The 23,292-nt window shown below is 45.2% G+C and overlaps 1 protein-coding gene across 2 annotated transcripts in view; it reads right to left on the bottom strand.

Annotated features, from left to right (window-relative positions):
- Window positions 1–4,798: 4,798 nt before the first annotated feature.
- The window catches only part of WDR11 (WD repeat domain 11), a 57,924-nt gene continuing 39,430 nt past the window's right edge, over window positions 4,799–23,292 (bottom strand). Inside the window, exons 17-30 of one of the 2 annotated variants that reach the window (XM_032423072.1) lie at window positions 22,307–22,413; window positions 21,565–21,679; window positions 21,068–21,239; window positions 15,119–15,227; window positions 13,959–14,021; window positions 12,689–12,754; window positions 11,727–11,904; window positions 10,826–10,921; window positions 10,157–10,322; window positions 9,594–9,691; window positions 8,998–9,143; window positions 7,910–8,037; window positions 7,107–7,267; window positions 6,666–6,717 (exon numbers count right to left, since the gene is read on the bottom strand). In XM_032423072.1, coding sequence (XP_032278963.1) covers window positions 7,149–7,267; window positions 7,910–8,037; window positions 8,998–9,143; window positions 9,594–9,691; window positions 10,157–10,322; window positions 10,826–10,921; window positions 11,727–11,904; window positions 12,689–12,754; window positions 13,959–14,021; window positions 15,119–15,227; window positions 21,068–21,239; window positions 21,565–21,679; window positions 22,307–22,413 — 1,563 coding nt within the window. In that variant the 3' untranslated portion in view covers window positions 6,666–6,717; window positions 7,107–7,148. Of the gene's footprint in view, window positions 6,720–7,106; window positions 7,268–7,909; window positions 8,038–8,997; window positions 9,144–9,593; window positions 9,692–10,156; window positions 10,323–10,825; window positions 10,922–11,726; window positions 11,905–12,688; window positions 12,755–13,958; window positions 14,022–15,118; window positions 15,228–21,067; window positions 21,240–21,564; window positions 21,680–22,306; window positions 22,414–23,292 lie in introns of both variants that reach the window. The other variant, XM_032423073.1, reaches the window with a different exon arrangement.

The raw sequence follows: 23,292 nt of genomic DNA, 5'->3' as shown, positions 1-23,292 counted from the left end.
CCAGCCACTCTGCTTTAGTAGGGACTTGCTTCTCCATTTAGTGTCCTAGTAGCCTCCAGTGGCCTCCTGAGGCTCAATTTTCTGCTAGGAGGGCCAGCTGCCAAGTGGCTGGCGTTTGGGGACAGGAAAGGGGGAAGGGGGATGGCGTGGGGAGGGATGGGCCTAGAGGCAAATGCAAGCAAAGGGAGCAGCCTCTCTGGACCTGTCTCTGCGGTCTCCCCCGCTCCTCCCCCTGCAAGAGCAGGCGGCGTCCCCACCACTCATGACATCAGAAGCCCTGCCTGGTTTTAGTCTTTGTCCATAACACGTGGGCCCATGAGGCTGCTGGAGATTCGTCGACTGAATTTAATCCCACCAGGACTCCCATGTAGACCAAACAGTGCAAGTGGCCTGAACAGGAGAATCACCGAGACCAGGACTCCAGGGACCAGCGGTCACAGGCCCTGCCCTCGCGAGGATGGGGAGCAAACACTGTCCTCTGCCCTCATTGTACTTGGGAACAGAGCCACCTCCGTGGTGGCGGGAGGAAGCCATGTCTGTCCCAAGGCCCGTGACGAAGGGATGAAGCGGGCGCTGCACACGGACATTTAGATTTTCAGCCCACAGGTGAGGTTTCAGTCCCCCCAGAGCACCTGCTATTCATTAAAAATAAGGACAGAAAACAAAGCAATAGCATTCTTCAGTAGCTTCCTTACGAAAGGAGAGTGCTCCAAACCAAAATGGTATAACCTCTTCCAGTGCTGCAAATAAATCTACTTGGAGCATTCAAAAAGCATTTAAAAATTCACATTTTTTAAACAACAACAAAAAAATTTAAAATGTTTTGAAAAAGACATTCTTTCCAACAGCCGATGCTAAGAAGATAGTTCTTTAAATCTTGCTCCTGCTGATTGCCAGGCCTTCTTCCTCTGCCTAGCTTACGGGCTGAACCCAGCCTCGCCCCCAGGTGAGGAGAGTCCCCGGGAGAGGGGGAAGCAGTGAGAGAGCCACCACCCTTCCATGTGGGGTTCAGGGTTACTAGATCTTAATGTGAGCAGGAAATGAGGACAGGGCCCTGGAGAGGCCACCATCCAAAAGGGAGGGTTGTTTGATTTAGGGACCTGGGCTTTGGGCAACAAATGAGAGGCCTCCACATTCCCGCTGACAACGGTCTTCCCCAAAACAGCTGCAACCACTGATGAGTCTAATGATCAGAGGGATAAAGCGGCATTTGCTTTATAATGAGACCCAATATTCATCATGCCAAGAGCTTTAGGACTCCATGAGGGAAGCACTGTCATCAAGCTCACTGTACCGATGAGGAAACTGAGGCATGGGAATGCTAGATTAACCTGTTAGGGTCTCACAACCAGCAAATGGCAGAGCTGGAGTTCAGAGCTGGGGTGGGCTGGGGCGGGGCAGGCGCTGGTAGGACAGAGCAGCTGCGAGGGGGCAGGTGACAGAGCTCACCCCACCTTCCCCACCACTGGCTTTGTAGGACAGAGGTTGTCTCTTGGTACCTACAGATTTCAGAAAAGAAAATACAAAACAAGGACACATCATTTCTTTCTCGAAAGTGCTTTTTTTCTGTATTCATTAACTACAATAGAAGATGTCATCAAACTAAACACTCCACTTAGAAAAGTTTTCAGAGAATTGCATTTAAGTAAAACACCCATGTGCATTTGCTAAAGGAAATGAAAAGTGATGAGAAGAATGCCTGTCAGGAAAGGTGGAAACTTTCCAATGTGATTGCTCAACACCTGTTGGTAACCCTTCTAGAACACTCTGCAGAGTCAAGGGGGCCACCTGAGGACACAGGCAGGTGGGAAGGCTTCCTGCGCCGGAGGGGCGAGGGCTCAGGCTGGGCCAGGCTGGTCTCAGAAGCCGTCTCCACAGCCGTATCCGGCTGTGCCCGCCTGGGCCAGACCCTTCCTGAGAGGACCTAAGTGTGTGGCTGTCCCCATCACATGGGCTGTCTCAGCCTTCCACCAGCTTTGACTTAAATCCAGCCCCCTCTCTGGCTTTTCCCAAAAAGCCAGTCACATGGAGCATACGGGGGCCCACCCGGCCCGGGGGACGTGCTCCAGCGCTCCCGAAAGATGCAACCAGCTGCTGGTGTTTGCTCCAGGCCCGTTCTCATGACCACACCTTTTCCTGTGTTGTTTCATCTGCCTGGACACCCCAGGCTCATGCTTGCTGGCCCTATTCTGCAGGGCTGCTTGCACCTTGCAGGGCTGATACCACCTCGTGGGAGCTTCTGGGGCGTCAACCTGCTCCCCCTCATCCCTGAGTCCCCCACACCTGCGGTGCACCGTCCCTGGTCTGTCTCCTGTTGTTGAGGAGTGTCCTTTTATGGTCACCCCCAGTTGGTTCTGTTCAGCCCTTCTCCGGTCAGGGTGAACTTCCCCTTGTGCCCGGGGTTGCTCTTTACCCCCTGCCCCCTCCAGCCCCAGTCCTACCTTGTTTTCCAGAAGTGCCTTGGTGGTGGCTCTCCAAGTACTTGGAGTGTGGTGGTCCTCCCGGGTAAGCGACGGGGCAGGGGATGGGGCAGCAACAAAGACTGGGATGTAGGAAGGGGAATCTGAGTCTCAGGCAGGAGATGTGCTGCACGGGGGAGATTTTCAGAAATGCTGGAAGCTGCTGGAGGTTTCTAGAGCTGCCTCAAGAGAAAGACTGCAACCCGCTGGGCTCCAGATGAAGTGCTTTCTGCTCACAAGTTTTCCACAATGCCATAGTGGGTGAGGTTCGAGAAGTGAAGAGTCCCCCTTTCCTTCTTTGTGTCCGAATCCCAGCTCCAGCCTACAGTGCCAGGCAGCAGGGCTCTGGGTCGTGAGCAAAGTGACCCCATCCATCTCCAGCGAGCGGAGAAGCGGTGAGACCGCGCCTGCTCTGGATCATGACTGGGGTCTGGAGCACCCTCTAGACTGACAAGCCCCTGCATCTGCCATCCTTCTGTCTCCCACCTCGAGAGGTCACCAGCATGGCTACCTTCTTACAGGTGAGGGCAGGCAGCCTGATGGCAGGACACACTGTCCCACGCTCCACCCTCCCCTTGACTCCACATTTCAGACCCTGGTGTTCGTTCACAAGCACCACTGAGTGGGTTCAGAGGCAAAAGGCAAAATCCAAGATTCGGTAGAATTATTCTGTTGGCCAGAGTATGGCTCCAGCAGACCCTCTGCCATGTGCATCGGCATTTCCCAAAGCACGAACTTAGATCAGATTCTTACCACCATTTGGATTAACCTGCCGTGGAGTCTTGCTAGAACACTATCCTCTTGGGACAGCTTCCTAGCTGCTTGACAGGACACCCTGTCTTTTCCTTGGCCGACTCCTGGCGAAGATCAGCAATTTAAGACAAGCGAGGGCCTGTCGTTCAAATTCCCGATTGACATGCATTCTAGAAGACCACTAGGAAGCCAACAATCTGCAGAACTGAATGTTGTTGTTGGACAGGTAGTTATCAAGAAAACTCTCGGTCATTTCCCACAGATCAGCCCGAGAAATCTTGTTTCTCGGGCCTCCTCCTTTCCTCACTCCCTTCCACATGTCTGTGCAAGTTTAGCGGTTTGCCAGTTTCTTCCCGAGCTCTTCCATTTGATCGTATTGCAGACTCGTCCATGCTTCACTTCTGGTCGCTGTTCCACTTCCTGGGTCCTCCACATGGATTAGATGCAGCCTGAGCCATCAGTCACTGCAGTGCCCCTGACCCAGGACTCTCTCCCCAGGTGGGATGGTCATAAACGCGCGCACCCTGTGGATTCACATCGGCACCGGCAGTGCCGGCCGCTGGCCTAGGACAGAAGCGTTTTTCAGCTTCTACCCTGCCTGAAGGAGTAGGGCTTAAAGATGACGCTCAGATGTCAAAAGACTGGAATACAATGAGGGTTTTTTTTGTTGTTGTTTTTTACAGCAGAACAGGTTAGGTGTCTGCAGTAAACCTTAGATTAGCTTTAAAATGTTGATATGAAACAGCTCTTGGGTTTAAATTTTTCTATCATCCATTGATGCCCTTTACCTCAGAATTGTCAGGAATACAACTAAGGTCACCCCGCGTTTTTGGTTTCCTAGACCTTCCACCATGGGAACTTGGGCCTCTAAAGGAGCCAGATGGGATGGAGCTGAAACATCTTTCTGGAAAGAGGTTGGTTCTAGTGCACCTGGTCACAGGAAAATCGCCAAGGGCTTCACACTGATCTGCGCCCAGCAGGGCAGCTGAACACCTGAAACTTCATCACAAGCAAGCACGTGGGACCTTGAGTAGGAGTGGGTAACACTTTCCTGTAAAGAGCCAGACATTTAAATATTTTAGGCTTTTCAGACCATATGGTCTCTGCTGCATCTACTCATCTCTGTTGAATGGAAACAACCACAGACAAAGAGCAGATGGGCAGGATTGTGTTTCAGTAAAACTTTATTTACAAAACAGGCAGTGCGTGGGATTAGCTCCCCAGGCTAGTTTGCAGACCCTTAACCTAGAGGGACAGTCACAGTGAAGAGGCCCCTTTCCGGGCAACTCTCCCTCCTCCCTCTGCCCCCACATCAGCCCACTTCACTTCAGCTTTAAACATACCGTAAATGCAGAGAAAACGGGACTACATTTTTAAGGCAGTGACTGAGGAATGTCTTTTTATCTGATCTTAAATCCTCAACTACCTGTTCCAGCCCAGTCTTTCTGGCAGTACATCGCAGTCTGGAACAACCCTCTTCCCTAACTGCACTTGGCTGTGCTAAATATAAATATGCAAGAAGGGGTTGGGGGGGTCACCCGGTGGCTCAGTGGATCAAGCTCTCTGCTCAGTGGGGAGCCGGCTTCTCCCTCTCCTGCTGCCTGCCGCTTCCCCTGCTTGTGTTCGCTGTCAAACAAATAAATAAGGAAGAAGGGAAAGCTAAAAACCAACCCAAATTGCCTGTGGAACCCTAGTTCATATCAGTTCAGCTGTATCTTGACAGACCGGGCTCCGTCTTGTTGTGAAGGGTAACCGAACTGGGACAGACTTCAGGCCCTCGGCCTCAGGCGCTCTGCTCTCCCTCCTCCATCCCCCCATCAGGTAGTGCCTCATCACTTAGTCATTGGCCTCAAATCCAAAGCATATTTAATTTTCAAAATGTCCCACTCTAGAGTAAGATTTCTTTTTTCCTCTCTGCTTACTAAGGCCAGCATATTTTTTTTCCTTTAGGTAGCTGATGGTTGAATAAACAAAATGTATGTGGGCAATCATTTAACCACAGGCAATATAGAGAGACGGCTGTGTTTGCCCATGGCCTTTAGGAATTCCAATGTAAACCTGCCCAGGCACAGAAAGGACAAGGAAAGTGAGCCAGTTACAGGCCTAGTGAATGCATCCTGGATTTCTTCTAGAACTTTAGCCAAAGTGCCGGGCTGGGAACAGGCATTCCTGGGATAAGCCCATTCTCTCCATGGATCTCAGTCCCTTGTCGGAGGGGATCGTTGATACCTAAGGGTAGAGGCTGTGACTCTATCTGGAGGGTGTGAGGAGATGTGCCACCCTAGACATCCAGGAGGGGAGACAGGAATGCCACTTCCTCACCTCACCTCCGAGAGCCCTGCCCCCTTGGGAACTCTGAGGCAGATCCGCGCAGGGTGAGGGCGTTTGGTCCAATCCTGGGCCCACGCCTGGAATTCCTATGCTCCAATTTCTCTGGACTCAGCGAGCGGCCTGGGCTTTGGAGGGTGAGCAGCTGGAATGACTCCTGAGAGGCCAGCACAGGCCCGGCCTCCTGCACGGCAGTCTGGGGAACACAAACACCTGGCCGGAATTTCCTTTTTATTTATCATTTTGGTAAGTTACAGACAGCAATAATTTGTAAGTCACATCTCATATATTTCAGTTGTTGGACAAACACAAAGAAAATTAAAGCACAGAGAGTTCAAAAAGGAGGTTATATAATACATCAGAGGACTTAAAATTCAAAATACCCAAGACCCCACATACTAGAACAAAACATAAAGCTTAAAATTACCCTATGAGCCTATGAGCCTGAAATTACAAAATGTAGCAACTGCCTAAAACAGAGAATCACGAGTTCCATGTTCTCAAGGTAAGAAACAAGGAATGCTTTGGTAAGTCGTCTTCACTGTTTCAACATCTCTGCTCTGTCTCTTGAATGATTGTATATAAACACAAGCACAGCACATATTTGAGAATAAGTCTCACAAACTTCTCTTACTATTAGATTTTTCAAATATCTTTCCATTCAGTCAATGAGAAAAACAATTCAGTCACTTGAATTTTAAGTTTTAAAAAAATTAAAAGTATTTCCAGGGACTCTTAAAGCTGTCTCCGAAAGTATAAAATGTTACAGCCTTTCCAAGTCTGAAGCATTCGAGGTTTTTCTCTGAGATAAACACAGGAGGAGGAACTTGCTCCTGACTATGTAGATGCTCACTGGCTACTGTCACCTGCAGCCTCAGAGAAGTGGTGAGCAGCTCCCGGGGACCCTGGAGGACGGCATCCTCAGCAGTCCGGACCGTGGCCACGAGCGTGAGCATGAGCACAGCCAGACCAGCCCCCTGTCCTGCTTGCGAAGCCAGGCTCCCCAGCACATACTGGCCTGTCACTCTTCGGTCCGTTCTTGCTTGGGGGAGTCCAGCTCATTCAATAAATCTCTGCCAGCCGCTCCAGCTTTTGAAGCAAAAAGAACGGCTCCCTGTTTAAAACCGAGGTTCTTCAAACTTCGGGCATAATCAGCATATATAGCAGAGATGAGTTTCTGTAAGTCACAGTCAAGGAAAAGAAGGGCAGAAGGAGATGTGATTACACGCCACCAAGCTCCCATAGGCAGGAAGAAACCAGCTCCGTGGGGCTACTCAGAGGGGTGAGCGGGCCCACGGGAGGGCGGCAGGGGACGAGCACGGACACGCTTCCCTGGGGGAGGGCGACTCCTGGTTGGAGGAGGCGAGGTCTCAATCTGCAGTGTCCCCCACTACTACCCTTTGCAAGAGCTGAGTGCAAAGCATCTCCTTCTGGAAGATCTAGCTAACATTCTCCTAGACTATCTCCAAGCCTAACACAACTAAAGACTACAAAAAGAAAGAGGACTCAAGTGCATACCCTCTGGCATCTGAAAGGCTGAGTGGTGGGTGGTTTGGGGGCAGATACAGCTTAGTGAGAGGTTCTGCTAACAAAGCCTTCCTGGAGGTATTAGGTTTCAGACAGCCCTGTTTCCCCGTGCTCTGACATTCCAAATGGCCCCTTCCAACGGGAGGCAACTTCACCAGTGTCTGGACACAGGACACTAAGTTCAAGTTCAGTTTCATTTTCTGTAACAGATGAAACAAAACAAAATATATACACACACAGAGAAGACCAATATCCGACATGTAGAAATGAGGCCACAATGTAGTAAGTCCAAGAGAAGATGTGATGAGAACAAGCAGAGCTCAGCAAACACGAGCAACTGGGACCTGTATCCTCAAGCCCAATCCTTTCAAAGAAAAACATGTGACTCAAGTGGTGTCGGCAGGGGGCCACTGTGACCTGCTGGCATGACACATATCTTTGAGCTGCCTTGTCTGGTTCCACGTTAGACTGTCACTATGGATAACAATGTCTTTTTTATTTATTCCAGAATGTATATTCCAGATAAATATATAAATTTTATTCCATGGAGTACATTCTTTTAAATAGTACTATTTTTAAAGTAGCAGGCTCCTACACCTTTCCTGAATTATTTCCTTTATCTTTTTTTACGTTCAAACAAACCTTCACAAAATTCGGAGTCCCATCCCTTTACAGCCCCACCTGCCTCCCCAACCATCTTAGAGCTGATGCCAGCGACGCCCCCATCTTCTTCCCGATTCTTTCTCATTTCTCCCTCTTTCCTGACTTTGGCCAATCTGAGTATGGATCATTCCTGATATAATACAGTTCTTGCCCAGGCAGTACGACTAAGAGGAACCCACTCGTGCCACCTGTCTCCTCCTTGGCATAATCATCCCAGCAAAGGATATCTGTGTCCTCAGTGACTCTGACTGCACCATACTTGAGACAGGCTTCCACAAACAAGGCAGCTCTATCGAAGTATCTCATGCTGCTCAAGAGAACAAAGTGAGTTAAGCTTTGTGATTTACAGCATTTGGGGGTAGACCCAGCCAAGGGTGTATTTCCGTATAAAGACTTGTACCCATTCTCCCTGGAAATCTGAGTGCCAGTAAGTTACACTAGCACCTTTCCAAGCCCTGGCTCACAGAGGAAAGCAGGGGACAATGCTCATGTCCCTAACCCCAGGCTCTTTCTTCTTTTTTATTTTTTAAGATTTTATTTATTTATTTATTAGAGAGAGAGAGAGAGCAGGGGGAGGAGCAGAGGTGCAGGGACAAAGAGACTCCATGCTGAGTGCAGGGCCTGATGCGGGGCTCGATCTCACCACCCTGAGACCACGACCTGAGCCGAAATTAAGAGTCAGATGCTTAATCAACTGAGCCACCCAGGCGCCCCAGCCCCAGGCTCTTCCTAATTAATATTTACAAAAACTGTGACATAGTTGAAATACACACAAATCTACAGAGATAGGACAAGTATCCACATACCCACTGTCCAGATTTAACAAGGAGTCTTTTGCCATATTTGCCTCAACCTCCCTTAGTTTTAAATAAATAAAATGTCCCCTAAGTGATAGGTATTATTTTTGGAGGGGACATCTCCCCCGGGCAACGCTCTCTGTCATCCTTCCTACTGCTCTCTGGCCTTCATCTTAGTTGTTCTATTCAAAGCTGAATTCTCTGAAGACTTCTTTTATGTTCTTTTTAAATAGATACCTGTTAGGTTTGGCGAGTATACTGGTAGGAAAATAGAGATCCTAGACCAAGTGTAGATGACTAAACATGGACTGTGGACTGTTCCTTTCCCTGTAGGATTTTTTTTTTTATAAACCTAAAAGGTAAGCTTCTCCTTTCACTCCACACAGTGAGTGTTCCATCCATCCACCAGAGTCTCAAGAGAGCACGAAGTATTCGTCCCCCTGACCAGCCACGAAGCACTCTGGGTGTACCTGTGAAGTGTCTCAGCCACGCTGAAAAAGCAGCCCAGGGAGAGGAGGACCAGGAGGGCCTTTGACTTCTGGTTGACTTGTGGAGAGCAGAGGTGGTCAACCCACCGCTTTAAAACATCGGCACACTCTTCAGAACTTAAACGGACCTGAGAAAGATGCCCACGTTACAAAGACATCCTGCACTATATAAAGAAAACTCTAATGCAATCAAAATGGGATCTGTTCCTGTGAAGCCAACACTAGGCTTGGCTTTGCTAGCACACGCCCTGACCTTGCTGCTTACCATGAACAGCAGTGGTAACAATCCAGGCCTGCAGAGCTAGGGACCTGGCAACACCTTGGGGCTGGAGTCTGGGCTCACACCCCAGCACCCCAGCAGGGCAAGGGGCCACCTGCTTTCACTTAATTGCCACCAAAGCAATCCATTGCTCCATAAGAATGTGATTTAAACTCATAAAGAACAGGAGCCTTAGAGTTGCAAGAAAATATCTGCATAGCAACTCTGCAGCCAAAAAACTGCTGCTAAATCATGAGTCCAAAGTTCAAGACTGAACTCTCTACCCCAAATGCTCAAGGCACCTCGGGCAATGACCTACTTTTGCCAGCCACGCCGCCCGGTTCCACTCGCCGTATGTCTGCAGGTAGCGGCAGGCGTCTGCAGCTTTGTCTATCAGGCAGAGCAGCTGCACCCCCTCTGGAAGACAGAACGGCAGCCCCTCAGGTGACGCCGCGGCCCCTCCCTGACAAGCCACCACCGCGTGACTGCACCCGCTCCTGTGCATTTCTGATCCACTGCAGACGCTCTTGACTGAAATTTTCCAACAAAACGCCACGGCAGAGTTTTAGAGCGCTGCCCCTCGAGTCAGGAGGGGAGGCAGGAGGGCAGGCAGCGCCGCTAGAGTCCAGCCCGCAGCCCGGGAAAGCGCGGGCCCGGCGTCGGGCCTGGCGGTTATGACTACGGCCCCTTTCACACGTGACACGTGTTCTGCTTCAGATGATTAAATGATGTGGTCATCATGTAAACAGCTAGCAACAATCGTCCTATTTCTCTCCAGCACGCAGAAAAAAGAAAAGAACTATCTTAATAATCAAATGCTTTGCTGGGAAGGGGCCTGATTTTCCAGAGGACCGACCATTGCACCCACAAAGCACGCCTTACCTGCCAGTTTGCCATTGGCGATCATGTTAGTTGCCACCAGCTTAATGGTGCTCTGGGAGGGGCCTGAGGAGGTGACAGTTGTGACCAAACAGGCTTTCAGGGAGTCACAGTAATAATGCTGGTTATCCGCACTTGTTTCCAATAGCAACTGCACAGCTCTGTCTGTCTAATGAGAGGAACAGTTCTTCCAATTATGAGACCATTTTCTTCCAACATCATCTTATTGAACTCATAATTTGAAATACTGAAGTTACAGCTTAGAGAAGACTTTCACTTTCAAAACTTGCTTGCCAATGCTTTGAACAGTGTCCTCCTGCTTCTTTGGAACAAAGGTAAAACCACAGTCTGGTTTACACAGATGCTCAAGAAACTGCTTACTCTAGTTTTGCATCAGTCAATTCAGAGACACCAAACCAAACCAAACCAGTCAGGTCTCATTTGACATTACGTAAGCCAAAATTCCAAGCTAGTCAACTACAGACTTTTGCTTTCTCACGAGGTTTGTTCATCTTATTTTGAAATAAAGTCTAAATTTATATGTATGCTTTCAGGGAAATACTATGATCTACCTATCCATCTGTGTGTGTGTGCGCGCGCGCGTGATCTAAATGATGCTAATCAACTAGCAACTCCGTGAAACATGAAAAGAGTTGTAAAAATTGCACGTACTTGACCCAAGAGAAGTAGCTGGTCTGTACATTTCCTTGTATGATCATAAGTTGACCGCTTCACTTCCTGTAGATTAACCCTTTCCAGCTGAAATTTCTAGAGTAGAAAAAAAAAAAGAAAATTCAGTCCGGATTTTAAGACAAAATTTACTATATTTAATAAAATCCTTTTATAAAGATTATTTTGACTTCTGAGGTTATTAGATAATCAACTTCATAGAAATCCAACAATGTAATAAGAATTTGATTAGAAAAAAACGTTGAAACGAATTCTCATTTCTGTGCGAGTTTGCCCGCTTACAGAAGCCAGCCCTCCATGTACTGAAGTACTCTCCTGCAGTGAAAAGACTGTGAAAGTACCTTTTTATACAAAAATTCAAACCGAATAAAAGAAATATGTTATTTATAGAAAATAAAATGAAAGAATAAAAATGAACCTTCTAAGTTAACAATTTTAAGACAAAAAAAATAAAGAATAGTAAAATTCTAATGTGTATTAAAAAACTCGATAAGCATTTATGAGCTTTTCAAGTCCTGAGTCAGGCCTTTTTTATGCAGAGGTGACAACGGACTCATTTCTGTTATGTGGACCTTCACTTAGCTGGAAAGTTTCCCAAATTTAAGATACTTATAAAGACATAAGTCATCAAGATGGGAGCTTTATTTTATTTATTTTTTAAAGATTTTCTTTATTTGACAGAGAGAGACAGCAAAAGAGGGAATACAAGCAGGGGGGTGGGAGAGGGAGAAGCAGGCTTCCAGCCAAGCAGGGAGCCCGATGGGCGGCTCGATCCCAGCACCCTGGGATCATGACCTGAGCCGAAGGCAGACCCTTAACGACTAAGCCACCCAGGTGCCCCAAGATGGGAGCTTTAAAGAGTTTAATATATGAAATATAATACCTGAAAATAGGCATTTTCACAGAGTATATCATAACATATATCCAGCGGGTTGTTCACTTTGTCCCGAGGCATGGTTTCTTTAGAGGCTGGGGTGCCTGCTGGCTTTTCCTGGGACAAGCTGTGCAGGTAGTGGGCAGCAACGGTCCAGAAGTGCAGCTCCGACTCATCGCCATAAAGCCTGAGAAGGGTGACACCAAAGTCCCACTGAGCACACACAGCAGACTTGGGCGTGGACAGGGGCTCGCCACAAAAACCTCAAGGACCAGGAGCACAGCACTGTCACATGAAAGACCATCTGGAACACTGGCCTGTGCCTGGCAGGGTGACGGAGGAAGCAGGCTGTTCTGCAGCCCCGTTACTGGGTCTCAGACAATCCAGGCGCCTGAGGGCACAGCCCCTTCACACCCAAACCCCCTCTGTGCTGTGTTAAGAGCAACACGATGGTTCCAAGGCCTGGGCAATGATCACCTGCTTTGTCATCAGCACATACACCTTTCAATCTGGACCACAGCTTCACACTAAGGAAGAAGTTCCTCTGGGAAAACTGGCTAAATAAGGTATGGAAATAACTGTAATTTATTCTCTGGGGAATGGATGGAAATGCCTTTTTTGTAAGTGACAACTGTACCGTTCGGTGAGGAAGTACAGATTTTTGCTTCTAAATATAACTTATTGGTGTAATTAAGGACATGCCCTTTGTAGCTGATATTTTAAAACACAAATTTTAAAAAGCTGTCTGTAGGAGGCAGCCTTTTCAGTAGAGAAGGCCTAGATCTCATATTAAAATTTTTTTTTTCCTATTTGTATTACTAGTTTCAAAATTAACTGTAAAGCAAATCTAAAGGATGAACTGATATGTTGTTCTAAAATCTAAAAAGGTTTGTTTGGTCTTAACTAAAAACACTTAATAAGAGAAATGAGTTCATCTGAAATTCTCTCTTACACAGAACACTGAGTGTTACCTTGAAACAAGCAGGCATCTCTGCAGGAGAGTGAATTCTGGGTCGAGCAAGAGTTTCTTGATGTCACTGCAAACAGGAATCCAGACAAAGGCAAGCCAAATTTTTTAATCAAACAATAAAGGATATAGGCCAATATACTCCTGAAAGGGGAAATCTACTCAAAATTGTTAATCTATTTAGAGTTTTGCTATTTCTGAAATATTTTGTTCTTTTTGAACTAGTTACTATGCTCAGAACTGACAAAGGAGGTCACTTTGCCATGACCCTGAAATGACAAATGCTTTAAAAGGCTTACAGTATGTCTAGGCCTAGAGAACTGGTACGGGGGGTGAGGCTCTGATTCTGGCTTACATTCTTGCAATAGTTCAACTCATGGTTTTGAAAACACGAATAGCTGCCTAACTATAGGAACAAGAATGTCACTGTTGGCAATGATTCTGCTACTCCTCAGGAACAGTATATACTTTAGAAGAGACAGATTCAGAAACTATTCCAAAAAATAAAATATTTAAGGAAGAAAGGCATGTTTTTATAAACTGATATTCCTAAAACAGCCACATACAGAATATTCATAAATCGGGGGCGGAAAGATGCTCTTTAAATCTTCTCCACTTAAATAACAAATGTTAACTTTTGGATACTGAAAACAATAATTATTTTGAATTTGGCATCAATAAAACATGGTAAATTTATTAAATATTATGATTACATGTGACAGATTCTAAGACTGCAAAAAATGTATTCTATTTTACCCAGAACTCATGGACCCATATTTTTCTACTTCCTTTGCAGTATTACTCCCAATAGGTACTTTTAAATGCTCTTGGCTCTAGGGAACACAGTAATTTCTTAGAATTGTGCCCACATAGCACCTGACACAGAGAACTTATCTCAGAAAAGTCAGCTGCCACCGAAGAACCACGCTGTGCACGGCCTCTAACTTGAGGCTTCGTGGGGCATCTGTGGTAGAGGCAGGCTGAGCTACGAGGATGCTCACACCACAGCTTCCAGTCCTGCCCTGACACGGGACCACAGCCATCTAACACTTAGGATCTTGGTGAAGGTAGATGCTGTCACCGTAACTATTAAATAACTACGTTTTCTACAACACAAAGATTCTCGAGGGAAATAAGCCTTCGAATAGAATGGTCTCTCCTTGCACTACTAACATTTTCTAAAACACAACTTACTTTAACTTCAAAAAGCCTAAATGATTATATTTTCTTTCTCATAGTCGTATCCTCTATTAAAACATAGCTGGGGTGCTTACTTTGACAATGAATTCAGCTGCTCTTGAAGGAGATTCTTTATTTCTTCATTTTCTGGATAATCACTGTACAGAAAAGATTTTGAATAAGCTCATTCTCTCTTCACTTACAATCATGCATTTCTTCACCAGAAAAAAAGTTGTACCAATATAGAAATAACCTCTTTGCAGTCCCTGGTTTAAAAAGCTAGTTATAGACCAAACAGCAACTACTCAAGAACCCACCAACCACCTTTGATGTCTGCTTTTATCTTATTTAGTTAAAACAAAGAAATGAGTAAAGCACGTCTCTCTGGCTTTCAAGAAACCAGAAAATTTATCAGTGGGCTCTAAAAACTATCATGCTTAGATTCATGTTAATAAGAAACCTAGCAATGACTAAAGCAGTTTGTTCTTTCTCCTCTGCAAAACGGACATTCATTTCTCCCAAGTAGATACTTCTTGGAAAACAGATACCTCATCAACATTATTTTTTGTATTCCCCTAACCCATGCCTATCTGTGCTCTCCACATGGCATAAGTTCAGTAACACTAGTGGGTTTAACTAATAACTATTATTAACTAATAATAGTTACTGTGAATGTGTTTTTGTAATGAGGCAGTGAGATTCATAAAACAGAAAATATCTCTGCAATAAGCTCATTCTTGCCAATTTAAAAGATTTTATTTATTTGAGAGCGAGCAAGCGAGCGAGCACAGGAGGAGGATCACAGGTAGAGGGACAAGCAGACTCCATGGAGCCTATGTGGGGCTCCATCCCAGGACCCTGACATCATGACCTGAGCTGAAATCAAGAGCTGGTCCCTTAACCGACTAGGCCATCCAGGCACCCCTCGTACTGCTTTTAAAAAAAGAATTTGAAGCCTGGCCTCAAATTCCTTTTGGCCTAAGTGGCCCTCTTCACACTCATCATGCCATACCCGTGTTCAGACCACAGCCGCCCAGAGTAGCTCACATACCCCAGCTCCCCACGCCTGCCCACTCCCAAAGGCCCCAGAGAGGCAGATGAAGGATTCTTTCAGTGTGTCTGCTGTCTCTGCCTCAGCTTGTTTTTACGGTTCCAATCCTTTTAAATCCCAAAGTACAGGCGCCTGCTGGTTTTCATGGGTGCCCTTCAACCCCAAGCAAATTAAGAAAGGAAAATAAAAATGGTAAAAACTTACACCTGAGAAATGTCCAAAGAATACTGTCCATTCCACGGCTGGTGTAATAAGAAAGCTTTCAAGGCAAGGGAGGCCCTTGGAACAAGGAGATAGGGGCACCACACAGGCTCTAGATAAAAATAATTAAATAAGTTCTTTCTTTTAATAAAATAGAATTTTATAGTTTTACTGTGAAGCTTCAGCTATAGAAGTTTACAGAGAAGTCAACAGAGAACAAAGTATAAATCTGGTGGCAACTGAGTATATTCAGTGTCATCAGTGCTTAAAGACAAACGGGCTAAGAGTGGAGAGATTCTCTTCATTCAAACTGATTAATAGCTCTTTCTTCACCTTTTTAAAATTTAAGTGTCCTGTACGGTATAAAAACACTGGTCCTATGTGAATAAAAGGTTCAATGCAACGACTCAACAGATATTAATAAAGCTCATTATTTTAAAATACTAAAAGTAGTATTTACCTGTATCATCTTATACCGTTTATCTTTGCTTTTCTGAGACTATTCAGCTAACACAGCCCATCAACCTTGAGCTTGTTACTAGAGGGATCAGGTCACCTCTGATCAAAGGTATCCTCAGGTCTCACTTACAAGGGCAGCTCTTATCTCCCTAGACTATGGGCCCTAGCATCCTCTACATGCAGCAGTGGGCTTACTTAGGACACAGTAAACAAGATTTGCTTCTCTTTCAATATGTTCTAACGCGAGGAAGCAGAAGACCCGAAGGTCCCAGCGCCCAGGCGACTGTGCTGTGACTACCTTACACAGATAGCCCCACTCGGTCAGACACTCAGTCTGATAAGAGTTCTTTAGGACTTAATTAATTTTAACTAATTAACCTTAATTAATTTTAACTAACTTAAATTTTAAAATTAATACTTGATTCAGTCATTGGGTAACTTTTATGTCTACTCAGGAATACATAACTACTTTTTCAGTTGTCAGTTTTATAAAATCTAAATACAGCTTAAATATTTCTGCTGAAAATGTGTCCCCTAAATTGATCCATGTTTTTGTTTTTGTTTTTTTTAAAGATTTTATTTATTTATTTGACAGAGGAAAGCAGCAGGCAGAGGGAGAGGGAGAAGCAGGTTCCCCGCTGAGCAGGGAGCCCAACGCGAGGCTCGATCCCAGGACCCGAGCCGAAGGCAGCCACCTAACCACTGAGCCACTCAGGCACCCCATGATCCGTGTTCTGATGTTAAATACACCCTGGATTTTGAAAACTGAGCATGCAAAACTGTGAAATATCTCATTAGTAATTTTTAATACTGACTATATGTTGAAATGATAAAACTCTGGATATACTGGGTTAAATAAAATTTTTTTTTAAAGATTTTATTTATTTATTTGACAGAGAGAGAGAGCGAGAGCAGGACAAGCAGGGGGAGTGGGAGAGGGAGAAGCAGGCCTCCCGCCAAGCAGGGAGCCCGATGTGGGGCTCGATCCCAGGATCCTGGGATCATGACCCGAGCCGAAGGCAGATGCTTAACGGCTGAGCCACCCAGGCACCCCCCATTCACATTTTATTTTTTAAAGATTTTGTTTATTTATTTGAGAGAGAGAGAGAGTGAGAGCAGGACAAGGGAGAGAGGGAGAAGCAGGCTTCCTGCTGAGCACAGAGCCTGATGTGGGGCTCGATCCCAGGACCCTGGGATCATGACCTGAGCCAAAGGCAGACACTTAACTAACTGAGCCACCCAGGGGCCCCTAAATAAAAGTTTTATTAAGATTAATTTCATCTGTTTTTCACTTTTTTATAGTGGGTACCAGAAAATGTAAACATACGCGGCTCACATTACATTTCTGTTAGCACTGCTTTAGAAAACGTCATTCTATGTAGTCAGCTAAGTATTAAATCATAGATAAAATATCTTATGTGGACTTTCCAATTTCAGAGTCAGAAAATGGTCAGAAATATTTTTAATATTACTTTTTGCTTGCACCCAAGAGTTTTAATATTGATTCATTACAATCACTTAAACTGCGGCCCACGTTCAGAGGCCCTCTGGTTGCTCCCTCTCCTGAGAGCTGTATTCTGCCTCCACTGGCTGCTCGTGTCTCCTGAGTCTCCCTCAACCGACACCAGTCCGCTCACCTTTTTGTCTTTGGTCTTACACAACGTTTTCATTTTTGAAAAGTCCTGGTCTGTTCAATGTCCTAGGAAATGATCTCCATTGAGCATTCAGACTCAGGCTAAACATTTTGGGCAAGAACACGACACAGGGGTTGCGTACTTCCTACTGCATCCCACCAGAGGGAGCATGTCAGTTGGCCTCCTGGTAACACTATCTGATCATCTAGTTAAGGTGAACTCATGGGCTCTCTCCTAGTCAGGGCACCTTTCTCCCCTTCACAATTATGGCGAGATACTGTGAGACCGAATTTCCTATTTCCCAACACCCTTCCACCCAGTAATCTGACACCCACTAATGATCCTGGCTTGAATCACCTGTTACATTAGGAATTGGAATTGGTGATTTTCTAATTCCATCACTCTGTCTACATTTATCAATAGGCATTCTTCTGTAAAAATGAGCTTTCCCTTCCTGCCCAGGCCCCTTCCTCTTTGTGAATATTACTATGGAATAATGGATTAAAAAAAAAAAAGTCCAACACTGATACCAATACAACTGTTATTCTTTACGATACACTGATACCAATACAACTGTTATTCTTTACGATGCTCAAACTGCCCCAGATTTGGCAGTGGAAGCCTCTAAATGCTAGTTTCTGTATGTTTGATTTTTAATAACATATGTGTTATTTCTCCAAAACCAAACATTGTTGATAGCATCCCCATGAGCAGGAACAAACTGAAAGTGAACTCTATTCCCTCCTACCTTCAAATGAATTTAGATCTTTCTTCTCAAAGGCAAAGATCAACCATGAAAAAGTAATAGGTGATCGTCTCCCAGCTGGAGAAACTCACCTACAAGAGCTCACTCACTTCCGGAAATTACAATTAGAATGGAAAGGCAGCTGGCATCACTGCTCCTTCTCTCGCACTCGTTCTGCTTACTCTGGGCTACAGCTGTCTGAGGTGTTCAACAGAAACACACCCAGACTGCTGGCTGCCTATGTGACAGCAGTGCAGGAAATCAGGAACCCAAGAGCCAAGAAGAACAGTAGGAAAACTGCTCCTCCCTCACCTGGTGGCCCACGGCACGGTGAGCAGGCAGTCGGGGAAGGAGAGGACCCTGCTCGGGTGATTTCATCACTGTGATGCAATGGGGGAGCGGGGGAAGGGAAGACAAGGGACACGACTGACATTTTGGGCAACACCATTATTCACTGTCCAGGTTGTTCACTGCACTGCATGCTGTTTAGTAACCCCCCAGATGCCCCCCAAACACACCTGCACATCCTGACACATTTCCAAATAGCCCAGATGAAAACCACTGGAAATGAGTAGAAAGCAGAGGCAGACGAAGAGGCAAGGTCTGTGTATAAATCTGATTATAGAAAGTTTCTTTCTACGAGTGCTCCCTTACGAAAAATGTGTTGTTCGGCATTGGCCTGAGCAGCTGTGAGGAAGTTGGACTGGACAGTCTCGAACACCCTGCGGATACTATGTAAAGTGTGTGGAAACTGCAATAAACTGGAATGCTATTAAACAAGTCTCACCCTCTTGGACTCCTTCTAGAGGCTGCTAAAAAACGTATTATGATTTCTTTATGCTGTTTTATGACCCTGATAAGACACCAGACAAGAAGGGTTCTCCAACTCAAAAACAGAGTTCCTCTTCTTCTACGTGTGTCTGGCCTTCCCCTTTACTGAGGCGGGGGGGGCTGAGACAAATGCAAACACGAGGGCGGAGGGGAAGGAAGCGGGCCATCTAAGCTGTTCTAAGAAAACTGACAGATTTGAACCAGTATTTTAGGATATTTTCTACTTGTTATTAAGGAGGATTAAAGGAAATTTATTAAATATATCACTGCATATGACCTAAAATGATTTTTATCCCATATCAGTAAGTCCAAACTCTATTTCTAATTCCCCAGAATAAAAATATATCAAACATATTTTTCCAAGACCAAGTCAGCATGCAACTGGAGATAAACACATAGACATCTTTTTGCTAAGTCCATAGTTACACACACCACCACTTTTATTCTTTAACATGTATCGAATGTTGTTCTGACTTTAAAGGTTAATATTGAACTTCCCTGTTACTATTTCAAAAATTTTCCCTTTCTGGCTGAGGCTGCAGCACTACAGACTGGGTAGGAATGACTTTTTTTTTTTTTTCTTGAAAACTTGAAAAGAAAATGTCATCTAAAATCTGTCTGCAGGTCAGATGTTCAAGTATGGTGTTAATGATGGGCTCCAATTCTGTAGTCACTTTAAGAAAAAGCTACCCTGGCTTTGGTAGATTCAAATTTTAAATTAAAGGGGGACAGAAAAGCTTTCCAAACATTTTGATTACATTCGCAAACCTCTTTAACCTCGAACCAGGAGCCGAACTAAAAGGAAAACCACCCCTGAAGTTCCCTCCATTTCCTTCATAACTAAGTTTGTCTCGGAAGGAAGGAGACGCTGCCACTTCTGCGGCGTGAGCGAGCACGTCGGGCACAGACACGGGAAAGCGCCGCACAGCTTCAGGCTTCGGCACAGGGCGGTCAGGGTCACACGGAGGGGAAGCGGCGGTGCCGAAGCCACTGGCAGGGCTGGGGCAGCGACAAAAACAAAAGCACACCTAACACAACTTCAAGGGAGCCCAGCCAGCATCGGCAACAACCTGGAAGGGCCTCGAGCACGGACACAGGGTGAAAGCACAGGTTTTCAAAACGTTGCTGCCTGTGAAGGTGCCGAAGGCCGACCCTACAAAGGTACAGCAGTTCCCAGAGCGGACTGCCCTATGCTGGAACCCAGTGACTCAACGAGTCTCTTCTGAAATTGTTCAGCAGCCTGGCGTGCACACCAAAGCGATGCCTGGAGAATACTTAATGCAGGAAGTTTCCTGCTTTGCTCCCATGAGGGTCAGAATGTCTGTCTCCACCCAAAAGTATCTGGCAAGGATGAACACTGCATTTCATCAGACGAAAGCTGACTTTCGAACTGACTGATGGGTGCATTCATAATCCCATTCTTTTTTTTTAAGTCACATATGAGGTTATAGTTACTAAAATGTTCCTCATTCTGGTAAAAAACAATCTCAAAACCACCTTACAAAAAAGGTACAATAGCACAATCGTCTATTTTATTTTGAGAGGCATCAAAATTCATGACACTCAGAACACTTTCCAAAGTGACTTTCCAATGATATATGCTTACGCTTTTCTTTAAGTAACCTCTGTGGCCAACGTGGGGCTCCTACTCACAACCCTGAGACGAAGAGCTGCATGCTCCTCTCACTGAGCCAGCCAGGCACCCCCAGCGATATGTGTTTGCAAAAGATATAAAGCTCATTATTAAAAAGCCAGTGGCACCTTACACTAGATTCATGTCCTCTGGTGAGTTCTCCTAAATTCTTTTTTTTTTTTTTGGTTAAAGATTTTATTGAGAGAAAAAGACAGAGTGTGCATGAGCTGGGGGGAAGGGTCAGAGGGAGAAGCAGACTCCCCACTGAGCAGGGAGCCCAACGTGGGGCTCGATCCAGGACCCTGGGATCATGACCTGAGCTGAAGGCAGCCGCTTAACCAACTGAGCCACCCAGGCAGCCCTGAGTTTAACTAAATTCTAAGGGAATCATTTTTATGTAAACATCTCTGATCTTTTGACAAAGCACTCCTCAAAGGGTCAAAGAAGGGGCACTTGCCAACCTGGAGTTGGAGAATGACTGACATCGGCAGTGACAGAGTATAGCATCTCAGTGGTAAAACACTCAAGCTTGAAGTTAATCTATTTCCTTAAACTCAGACTGTTAGAAAGTAAGACTGAAATGAAACAGAAGACAGCAGCCTGTGCAAAATAAAGAAGGTGTCACAGAGCCTTTCGTTGGCACTCCATACCGGTTAACTCCTGTTCATCCATTCTAAAACAAGTGGACTTCATAGACATCTCCAGGACTCTGATACACCCGTCATCTGATGCCAAGATCACTTTATCTGATGTACACCAGTCCACGTCCAATATCCGAAAGGTCACATTTCTTCCACTTCTTAAACTGCTCACCATCTGAACCTTCAAGAGGGAATTTGGTGGTCATTTTCAGAACGGAAAAGAAGATGTTTATCACAACAGCGGAAAAGAAGATGTTTATCACAACAGTGCCGGTGGCAAAGACCCCGTGCAAGTTAAAACAAGTCTCTGGCAATCTCTCTTCCACGTGCAGACTGAATTTTGAAGATCCCAAAGACAGCGATACCATTAAAAGCAAGAAAATCATTTTAAGAAGCTTGACAAACCCATTAAATAGGCTTCATTTCTAAATCAGGAGGAAGAAAAAAATTACAGCTCCTGTGACCAGCAGCTTGGTTTGAGTGTTCCCTCATGGAGCTGGGCCTACCTCTTTAGTATCCCACACTTCAGCACCATCATTGTACATTGCTATTAATTTCTGGTTTCCTTTACCAGGAGCAAAACGAATCTTCCTCACCCAGCTTCTGTGTGTAGGTATTCCTCTGAGGAAAAACAAACAAAAACAAAACACCAATATAAAGTAGGGTAATACCTTGTCACTGGAAACTATGTCCAACAACTCTTTCTAGGTCTGCTTTTGACAAGGTCTAGTGATGTGAGAACCACTTTACTGTCTGGGACAGGGGACCCATCTGACAGAAAAGGTCAGCCCTTTAAGGACGATGGAATAATATCGCAACACTTCTGCACGGGTCACCTGCAAATAAGTGTCTCCTATGAATGGCCCAGAGCTTGGCTCAAGGCTCTTCCTCCCAAGTTCAGCGACAAGAGACCCAAGGGTCCAAGCTATACTTGGTCATGTTTAATGATCCTACTTAGCAGGTCACAAGCCTCCAATGGAACCGTATCAAGAAGTTACTTTTTTTTTTTTTAAAACAAATAATATTGTATTTTTTAAAAAAGATTTTATTTTATTTAGAGAGTGAGAGAGAGAACGAGCAAGGGCAGAGGGAGAGGGAGAGAAGCAGACACCCCGCTGAGCGCAGAGCCCGACAAGGGGCTGGATCTCAAGATCCTGAGATCATGACCTGAGCTGAAACCAAGAGTCAGATGCTTAACCAACTTAGACACCCAGGTGCCCCAAATAATACTGCATTCTTGAATCATACCTGGATACTCTGCCTTTCAAATCCCAAAAATTTAAATTTCCATCCATATCTCCAAGAACTAATGTGTCACCTTTCCAAGCGATGCAGGTAATACTACCCATACTTCCCTAGAAAACAAAAGCAGCAGATACATGATACACCTAGTTTTCACTACTTATAAGCCATCATAGCAGAGAAATGTTTTTACTCAATAAATGTGATAAAATAATAAAGATATTTTAATAAAAACCGTAAATGGTTTTGCTTTGGTATGAATGCCATCAAACACGAACAGACTTGGGACACTAAAAGAGCTACCTAGCTTATCAATTTCAACTACAAAGAAACAAGAGATTTCAGTTTGATGGACATTAAGTTATCTGAACTAAATTTATAGAGAAGAGGTACTTTTTGAGGAAGAAATACCTTAAAGAAAGCAAATTAAAAGCAATAAAGAGAAGGAAGGAAAACCCTTTCCAAAGGGCCCTTGTCTCCAACTTCTCACTCACTGCAAAAGGATAAATCAATCTGTTCCAAAGGAAACTCAGAGCTGTTTCATAATTAATTGTGCAGCAGTTTTTCTACTGAAAAAGGATCTAGAGCTTCACTGATACCTTCTGGATAATGACAGTGAAGAGATACTGTAAATTAAAGGCATCTGCACAGTCTGAATTAACAGAAAGCTTTGCAAAGAAGGTACATACGGAAACCCAAGTAGAAGAATGAAACACTACTGCAGTAACTCCAAAGTGTGTGTGTGTGGCGGGGGGAGACGGGGAGAAAGGAGCTTGCAGCTCGCTCTAACAAATGCACAGAGGTAGTGTGACAAAGACTACCTTAAGAGCCTGGGCTCTAGAGTCAGCTGCCGGGGCTCGAATCTGGGCTTCATCAGGTATATTTGTTGTGTGGCTTGGGGCACATTTACTTAATCTTTCTGCATCTTGGACTTATCATCAATAAAGGAGGTTAAGCTTATGAAACTTGAGGAGTTCCAATTAGCATTAATA

Source organism: Phoca vitulina, unplaced genomic scaffold (assembly GCF_004348235.1).
Source record: "Phoca vitulina isolate PV1807 unplaced genomic scaffold, GSC_HSeal_1.0 scaffold28, whole genome shotgun sequence".
NCBI classification, from domain to species: Eukaryota; Metazoa; Chordata; class Mammalia; order Carnivora; family Phocidae; genus Phoca; species Phoca vitulina.
This window is presented reverse-complemented; position numbering and strand designations above follow the sequence as displayed.